This window comes from Acartia tonsa, chromosome 13 (genome assembly GCF_053477335.1).
Source record: "Acartia tonsa isolate MP-2025a chromosome 13, ASM5347733v1, whole genome shotgun sequence".
Taxonomy (NCBI): Eukaryota; Metazoa; Arthropoda; class Copepoda; order Calanoida; family Acartiidae; genus Acartia; species Acartia tonsa.
In genome coordinates, this window is record NC_137272.1 from 4,862,581 (window position 1) to 4,872,419 (window position 9,839).

Below are 9,839 nucleotides of genomic sequence, written 5' to 3' on the forward strand. Positions count from 1 at the left end.
ACGATATCTGTCTGTCTATGTGTGTGAAGCGAAGTATCTCGCTAACAGGTGTACCGATAGGGTTCTCTTTGACAGTCACAGAGAAATTGATCATTTCGACCTACCCGGGTTCCTCAAACAAATAAAAATAAAAACATTCCAATTAACTAGCACAGTTCACTCGAAGCTGTCGCTTCGAGTAGACTGAGCTTGGATTTATGGCCCCTTGAAAATATTACATCATTGGATATTATATTAGTTCATCGTTTACTAGCGGCTACGCCCCCTAGAGGTCTCTAAGGGCACTTGAGGAGGGGGGAGTCGAATTTGATAACCCAATTTCTTATTTTAGATTTTTAAAGAAAAAGGGCCATCCCCCTCCTTATTTTTAATTTTAGTTAAAAAATCTAAATTTTTTTTTGGGGGGGGAGGGGTACAAACACACAAACAGAGAGACAGACATCCTGTTACTTTAGTATAAGGATTATATATTCTTAAAAATCCCTGGAAATAACACTACCTTGGATTATGTTTGTCTAGCTCCCCAACCTTCAATTCTCCATGCGAAGATTTTCTAAAATAAGGTATATTCTTATTGATATGTGATGTATCTGAAAAGCATGGCGCCCACCCTTTGTCTCAATGTAAAGACTGAGTTCTAAATTATATATAAAATATAGGCCTAGTCTCGAACTGGAAAATGTTTCTTTGTCTGTAATACCTCATTCTTTATCAGATATGGAGGAGCCACACAAAAATTACTGGCAAGCACTTTTTTCTATCAAAAGCTGAAATAGTAGGATGTAGTGGAGGGGAGAGCATTATAAACATATGTTTTACACCTATTCTTACCTTTGAACACGAGAGTTTACACCTATTCTTACCTTTAAACACCAGCTGTTTTACATATAAATTCTTACTAGCTGTTTTAAACCTATTCTAACCTATGAACACCAGCTGATTTAAACCTAAATTCTTACCTATGAACACCATCTGATTTAAACCTAAATTCTTACCTATGAACACCAGCTGATTTAAACCTAAATTCTTACCTATGAACACCAGCTGATTTAAACCTAAATTCTTACCTATGAACACCAGCTGATTTAAACCTAAATTCTTACCTATGAACACCAGCTGATTTAAACCTAAATTCTTACCTATGAACACCAGCTGATTTAAACCTAAATTCTTACCTATGAACACCAGCTGTTTTACACCTATTCTTACCTATGAACACCAGCTGTTTTACACCTAAATTCTTACCTATGAACACCAGCTGATTTAAACCTAAATTCTTACCTATAAACACCAGCTGATTTAAACCTAAATTCTTACCTATGAACACCAGCTGATTTAAACCTAAATTCTTACCTATGAACACCAGCTGATTTAAACCTAAATTCTTACCTATGAACACCAGCTGATTTAAACCTAAATTCTTACCTATGAACACCAGCTGATTTAAACCTAAATTCTTACCTATGAACACCAGCTGATTTAAACCTAAATTCTTACCTATGAACACCAGCTGATTTAAACCTAAATTCTTACCAGCTGTTTTAAACCTATTCATACCTATGAACACCAGCTGATTTAAACCTATTCATACCTATGAACACCAGCTGATTTAAACCTAAATTCTTACCAGCTGTTTTAAACCTATTCATACCTATGAACACCAGCTGATTTAAACCTAAATTCTTACCAGCTGTTTTAAACCTATTCATACCTATGATCACCAGCTGATTTAAACCTAAATTCTTACCAGCTGTTTTACACCTATTCTTACCTATGAACACCAGCTGATTTAAACCTATTCATACCTATGAACACCAGCTGATTTAAACCTAAATTCTTACCAGCTGTTTTAAACCTATTCTTACCTATAAACACCAGCTGATTTACACCTATTCTTACCCATGAACACCAGCTGATTTAAACCTAAATTCTTACCTATGAACACCAGCTGATTTAAACCTAAATTCTTACCTATGAACACCAGCTGATTTAAACCTAAATTCTTACCTTTGAACACCAGCTGTTTTACACCTATTCTTACCTATGAACACCAGCTGTTTTACACCTATTCTTACCTATGAACACCAGCTTATTTAAACCTATTCTTACCTATGAACACCAGCTGATTTAAACCTAAATTCTTACCAGCTGTTTTAAACCTATTCATACCTATGAACACCAGCTGATTTAAACCTAAATTCTTACCAGCTGTTTTAAACCTATTCATACCTATGAACACCAGCTGATTTAAACCTATTCATACCTATGACCACCAGCTGATTTAAACCTAAATTCTTACCAGCTGTTTTAAACCTATTCTTACCTATGAACACCAGCTGATTTAAACCTATTCATACTTATGAACACCAGCTGATTTAAACCTAAATTCTTACCAGCTGTTTTAAACCTATTCTTACCTATAAACACCAGCTGTTTTACACCTATTCTTACCTATTAACACCAGCTGATTTAAACCTATTCATACCTATGAACACCAGCTGATTTAAACCTAAATTCTTACCAGCTGTTTTAAACCTATTCTTACCTATAAACACCAGCTGTTTTACACCTATTCTTACCTATGAACACCAGCTGTTTTACACCTATTCTTACCTATGAACACCAGCTTATTTAAACCTATTCTTACCTATGAACACCAGCTGATTTAAACCTATTCATACCTATGACCACCAGCTGATTTAAACCTAAATTCTTACCTTTGAACACCAGCTGTTTTACACCTATTCTTACCTATGAACACCAGCTGATTTAAACCTATTCATACCTATGAACACCAGCTGATTTAAACCTAAATTCTTACCAGCTGTTTTAAACCTATTCTTACCTATAAAAACCAGCTGATTTACACCTATTCTTACCCATGAACACCAGCTGTTTTACACCTATTTTTACCTATAAACACCAGCTGTTTTACACCTATTCTTACCTATGAACACCAGCTTATTTAAACCTATTCTTACCTATGAACACCAGCTGATTTAAACCTAAATTCTTACCAGCTGTTTTAAACCTATTCATACCTATGAACACCAGCTGATTTAAACCTAAATTCTTACCAGCTGTTTTAAACCTATTCATACCTATGAACACCAGCTGATTTAAACCTATTCATACCTATGACCACCAGCTGATTTAAACCTAAATTCTTACCAGCTGTTTTAAACCTATTCTTACCTATGAACACCAGCTGATTTAAACCTTTTCATACCTATGAACACCAGCTGATTTAAACCTAAATTCTTACCAGCTGTTTTAAACCTATTCTTACCTATAAACACCAGCTGTTTTACACTTATTCTTACCTATGAACACCAGCTGATTTAAACCTATTCATACCTATGAACACCAGCTGATTTAAACCTAAATTCTTACCAGCTGTTTTAAACCTATTCTTACCTATAAACACCAGCTGTTTTACACCTATTCTTACCTATGAACACCAGCTGTTTTACACCTATTCTTACCTATGAACACCAGCTTATTTAAACCTATTCTTACCTATGAACACCAGCTGATTTAAACCTAAATTCTTACCAGCTGTTTTAAACCTATTCTTACCTATGAACACCAGCTGTTTTACTCCTAATTTCCGTTCAGCTGTTTTAAACCTATTCTAACCTATGAACACAGCTATTTCACACATATTCTAACCCACGAACACCAGCTGTTTTACACCTATTCTTACCTTTAAACACGAGAGTTTACACCTATTTCTACCTTTGAACACCAGCTGTTTTACACCTAAATTCTTACTAGCTGTTTTAAACCTATTCTTACCTATGAACACCAGCTGTTTTACTCCTAAATTTTTACCAGCTGTTTTACAAATATTCTTACCTATGAACACCAGCTGTTTTACACCTATTGCTTTGTGTGACAGAAGTGGTTTTTGGTCGGACTGGCTTGTTCTGTTTTTCAGTTCTAAAAAAAAACACAGATAAGATAAGACCAAAGACGGCCATTGATCCGAAGATTTAATTTGCGTTGTCCTGTCCCTCTTAGGAAATTTGAAGAACACAAAAAAGGACACATTAAAAAATCAAAAAACTAAAAAACACATACCTACACTAGTATATTCTCTAATAAAATGTTTCTGTTGGATGTAATGAGTGAGTCAGTCAGTCAGTGAGGAAAGCGGATTCTTAATTGAAAAATAACAAATTGAGAAGTTCTCAAAAATCCAAATATTAAATCATAAACAAAAACGACTTATTCAGATAGAAACATAAAACTCTTTTAGATTCAGGGTTGGCAGGAAAAGTCCCTGGCAGATTCAACCACATGGTTTTTTTTCCGGTTTTAACCACCAACAAAAGTCCACCCTGAAAAAACTTCTGTTTTTGCCTCCAAAAAGGTCCAACAAAAAAGAATTCTTTCTATATTTTTCAAATAAAAATGTTGCTTTCTAAATATTTTTTCCAATATTTAACAAGTTAAAAGTCCGTAGACTTTTCTAGAAAAAGCCGGATTTTTGCCAACCCTGTTTAAAATGTCAACTCCAATGAGTTACGCCAAAACTACTGAGTGTTAATACCTGTTAGTGAGTCTGATGGTTGACTGAGGGGTGGGAAATTGTATATTTGTTTTGTGATTTCTAGCTTTGTTCTTCTCATATTCATTCTACAAATAACATAATGATATTACAAGTGCAGGAACAAAATTTCTCGTATTCATTCGAATCCGGTAGATAGAAACAGGTTCCTATCCATACGAAAAAACTATGTCTAGCCTTGTATTATATCCAGCTTTCTACGAATATAAAAATGTACAATCAGAAAAGCCATTTACAATACGATGCAAGAAATAACTATTCTTACAAACCTAAAACAAAAGTAACAGAATTTCTGTGTGGATAGCAAAGGATCTCACTAACCGCTGAACCGGTATTATTCTACTTCACAGTGTAACAGTGTGGTGTAACTCCCCTCCCCCTCCCTTTCACTTATTAAAGTACCACTAAAGGCCTCTAGGGACGTAGTCGCTAGTATTTCATATTTAAAGAACTAAATTGAATATTTTATATTTTGCTGGGTTTCATACCTTTAAAATCAGTAAACATAGAGAAATTAAAGAAAACAAAGAATTAGGTACAACCACACAAACATAAGGAGTGAAGCTGAGCTTTATAAAACACACAATGTAGATAATACATTTAATATAAAAGCAATAAAAGTGTGACAATTATAGGGTTTAGCTTACAAATAAAACAAGAATGACATCATCCATAAGTAACAAAGCTCAAAAAAAATGAAAGAATATCGGGAAAAATTTAATATAGAGCAGTTTCTTAAAAAAACTAAAAAAATCACGAAAAATTGTAAGATTTATAACGTGAAAATCTAGGAATCGATCTAGCACCTCAAACATTGTGGGGATATGTAAATTGTAAATTTATTTAATCCCTGAAAATTTCAGCCGTCTATCTTGAATACGAGTTGAGAAAATCATGAAAACATAAAAATCTCGGAATCGATCTAGCACCCCAAATAACAGACAGATAGACAAAACAATATATATATATTAGTTGGGCATATATAATGGGAATCTTCACTAAAAATTTCAGCTGTCTATCTTTTTTATGATCTGAGAAAATCGGTTTCTTACGGACATTTCAAAATATATAGTAGCTTCGCTCTTTAAAAAAAAGTCACCCAACGCGCTCCATTAGCAAAATAAAGTTTTCTACTTAATGATTTTTGCCAATAAATTGGCAATAGGAACAATTTGCTAAAATTTCAACAAACCTGATTCTTGATGGCAATTTCGGTGGCGTTATCCACCGTCAGAATCTTTTTGTATTTTTCCCCAACTTTTTTGGCCACCTTTTTCTTTTCATTTCTGTCATACATCTTCTGCAGGATTTGTCGTTTCTTTTCTAATCTGGTTGTGGGCAGCACAAGAAATTCAAACCTAAATGTAATCCTATTATATATTGAATACTAGCGGCTTTGCCCCTAGAGGCCACTAGGGGCACTTGATGGGGAAGTTGAATTTGATAACCAAATTTTTATTCTAGATTTAAAAATAAAAATAAAAAATTTTTTGGGGATAAATTTTTTTTGGTTGGGGGGGGGATTTCTAATTTCAGTTTGAAAAAATTAAATAAACTTTTTTTTTTTTTGGGGGGGGGGGATATTTTTTTTATGGACGATTTCTCTTGGGAGGGTGCTGGTAACCTCCTTCGCAGGAAATATGAGAAGCTACCCTGTAAAGGAGAACCTGGTCGGTACAAACATACAAACACACAGACAAACAGACATCCTGTTACTTTAGTATAAGGGTTAAGCTTTTTTTGTTTGTAGCTAAGGGTCTCGCTAACCGCTGAACCGATATAGTTCTCCTTTACCAGAGAAGGTTAATAACTGTTTAATTATGCAAGAAAAGTATGTCAATTAAATTATATCAATAAATTTTAATTAACATGTTTAATGCTAATTTAATCCGTATATTAAAGATAAACAAATTAAAAAAGATTGAACGTATTAGGAAGATATAAAATATAAATCCTAATCTGGAAGGTTAAAACTATCTAGGGAGATTAAAATTTTATAATAAAGGCTTTTAATGAGATAATTACATTACACTACGTTATAGAGGCCCTAGAGGGAAGGGGTGTAATCACTCAAACCTTTGAACCCCCTCAAAAAAAAGCTTGGACGTCCTAGCACTAAGTGCAAAAAAGTTAAGGAAGTTGAGATAAAATTACCATAATCGTAATGTACTGACGGCCATACACTGCACTGTGTCAAACTAAAGACGTTAAAAATAGTTTCTAATGCTGCTAGTTAGAGAAAGGAGAATGCATTGGTACAAGAACACAGTAAAAGTGTCGGACTGATTATGACGTAAAAAAATAGCAAATGATAGGCCATTATTGACCAAAATGGTAAAATTTATAGTGGCCTCTCATTGGCTAATTTTTTTTACGTCATAATCAGTCCGACACTTTTACTGTGTTCTTGGTCCAAATTAGGCGCGACCCAAAACCATGCAGAGTATCCAAACTAACGCCGTAAATTCAAAGGGTTAGTGTGAAGGGCATTTAACCATATTGTCATGGACATCATTAACCAAGTTTTTGTTCAGAGATACACCGAAGATACACGTCCTCAATAAGCTATCTATATTAGGAGAAATAAGTTTTCCGGAATTTTAATGTAGGGAGTATATTTGAAATCTGCATCAAATTTTAAGGATTTTTTATAAAATTCGTTTTTTGTAAAATTCTTTATCTAAAAGCGGAAACACATTTTAAGTTAATTAATTTTGACCAATAGGATAGGTGGATTTTAAACTACCTGCGCTCTAATTGGTTGAATGATGTACGACATCCAAAGCGCAGATTTTTTAAATCCATCAATCAAGGATGCCAAAATTAATTAACTTAATTTGTATTTCCGCTTTTAGATAAAGAATTATACAAAAAACGAATTTTATAAAAAATCCTTAAAATTTGATGCAGATTTCAAATCTCCCCCTAACTTTAAAATTCCGGAAAACTTATATCTCTTAATCTATCTCCTACCTTTTATCATCATCCAGATATTGTTTGTTTTGAATCCTGGCGTCCAAATCTCTGGCTGACTCTATATTCCATTCTATTTTTTCATGCCTGAACACGATTAACATTTGAGTAAAACACTAGATGGAGAAAGGGTTAAATAACTGTATTTCCCTATCACAATGACCTTGTGCTGACTCTCCATTAGGGGGGGAAGGGGGGTAAAATCATTATATGGTATCAGGAATATTAACACAGCCAAGTAGTAGAAAATAATTTGATAGCAGACGAAAAAGGTCATTGAAAAAAAGGGGGGGTGGGGTATTTATCTGTATATATTTCTATACTGTAGATCTGTTCGATGAACAAAGTACGTTTATACATGGTATGAAAGAATGTATATATTATTACTTGGATCTTACAACAGATCTTCATGTTCTTTAATAAACTGAAAAACCCAGCTGGCTAAAATAACGATTTCCCTCTTCAATTCCCTTCCCTCCTACTGGATGAACAAACTAACCAATAAACTCGTTTCATTTTAACAACCTCTGTCATAATATCCACGTATATATATTCTACATTCTGAAGAAGTAGGTGTTGTTAAACAAAGGGGGGGGGGGGTAATGCAACCATCTTGTAATCAATACGCAAACGGTACTTCGACTAACAGCACAGCCGTTTGCCTTTTTTTGACATTTTCATGGTAAATCCATCATTTATTAGGTAGAAATCAACTTTTAAAAAATATTTTTGCTTAAATTCATGTTAAATGATAACAATAACCATTTTCAAATATCTAGTACCAACTGCTTAACGGCTAGAGCCGCTGAAAACGGCTGGGAGCGAACAAGAGTATGATGTGTAGATAGGGCTTGTGACATGTCTAGGGGTAGGTTTTTGTGAGTGCTGAGCTCAAAAATACTTCCAAAAATAGTGTGGGTCCATCAAAATGGCAGCTGGGTAACAGCCGTTATCCATTACTTTTTAAATTTTTGTTTGATTTAGGGATAATAGATCTACCAAGGATTACTCATGCCAAGTTTCATAACGAAATAGGGATTCTAAGTGCCATTTGCGCTTTGATTACGAGATGGTTGCATTAAAAACCCCCTCTTTACAACTAAGCAATCTCTATATAAAAGTATCAGGATGTCTTTCTGTCTTTGTACAACTTAAAACTGTCCGACCGAAATGATTCTCCTTTACTGTGAAGCTTCCTATGAAAATTATATCTATTTGAATTATTTAAATGAGGGGTGGGAACATTTCTCGCCATCTTTGTATTGCTTACACAACTAATAAATTGAGATTAAGAGGGTAGGTTTTTTGCATAAATCCGTAAAGTTGAGTGTTAAGTTGTAGTCAAGCTGTTCTTATTTCATGTATATACATTTGGTTATAATTAAGAACACTTTGACTTAATAAGAGCATTTGACTGCAACCTAACGCTCAACTTTATGGAATTGCGCGAAATTTTTTTTTATTGTATTGTGCAGTCATTGGCCAAAGGATTCAAAAATTCTATATGGCCTTCTTAAATCTTAGTCACATGTATAATTGTATGCAAAGATGGTTAAAAATGCCCTCCTCCCTTTTAATTTACTTGAAACCAGATTGTCGTCTTCCCATGCGCTGTTCAAATCCTTCTTTCCACAACCTTAATTGTATAATATTATAAATATAGCGGGTACACCTATAGAAACCTCTAGGGTAACCCTAGGTGGGGGATCGGGAGAAGTTAAAGAGAAAAAAAATATTTTTTTGTGTGAACATTTTTTATTAGGAGGTTAGAGGTACTCTCTCAAAAGTTAGTTTAAACCATTCCATGGACCTATAAGAAGCTCTAAAGGAGAACCTTATCGGTTCAGTGATTAGTGATATCCTTAGCTAAAGACAAAAAAAGCCTACTACTAAAAAGATTATTAATATCTAATTTCTATATTATCCTTTGGTAGCACAGAAAAGAACTTCACAGATTTTTTGTTTGAGGGGAGGGTGCACAATCACAGCAGGAGGAGTAGGGGGGGGGGGATTGATGAAATTCTATCCACCCCTTTCTTTTGATGTTTTTTTTAGGGAGGGGGGGGGGGGGTTGGAGGTGAAAAACACAACATAACATGAAAGTGTCATATATAGTTCTTTTAGAGCCTTTCCGGTAATAGGTTACCTGGTTCTGGAGCCTTCCTGCATTGGCAGGAAGGCTATCTTGTAGCTGGAACACATTTTTACTACCTATCTTTTCTAAACATGATTGGTTTGCTTCAAAACTTACGCCTTTTGAATTAAAAAAGGGTAATTTTATTCCGTAGTAGTA

The 9,839-nt window shown here is 34.3% G+C and overlaps 1 protein-coding gene across 2 annotated transcripts in view; it reads right to left on the minus strand.

The window, feature by feature from the left end:
- The window catches only part of LOC145304027 (uncharacterized), an 11,596-nt gene extending 1,757 nt beyond the window's left edge, over window positions 1–9,839 (minus strand). Inside the window, exons 1-7 of one of the 2 annotated variants that reach the window (XM_080145785.1) lie at window positions 9,693–9,839; window positions 9,129–9,182; window positions 7,547–7,633; window positions 5,766–5,931; window positions 4,556–4,641; window positions 3,859–3,942; window positions 500–553 (exon numbers count right to left, since the gene is read on the minus strand). In XM_080145785.1, coding sequence (XP_080001911.1) covers window positions 500–553; window positions 3,859–3,942; window positions 4,556–4,641; window positions 5,766–5,931; window positions 7,547–7,633; window positions 9,129–9,182; window positions 9,693–9,748 — 587 coding nt within the window. In that variant the 5' untranslated portion in view covers window positions 9,749–9,839. The remainder of the gene's footprint in view (window positions 1–499; window positions 554–3,858; window positions 3,943–4,555; window positions 4,642–5,765; window positions 5,932–7,546; window positions 7,634–9,128; window positions 9,183–9,692) is intronic. The other variant, XM_080145786.1, reaches the window with a different exon arrangement.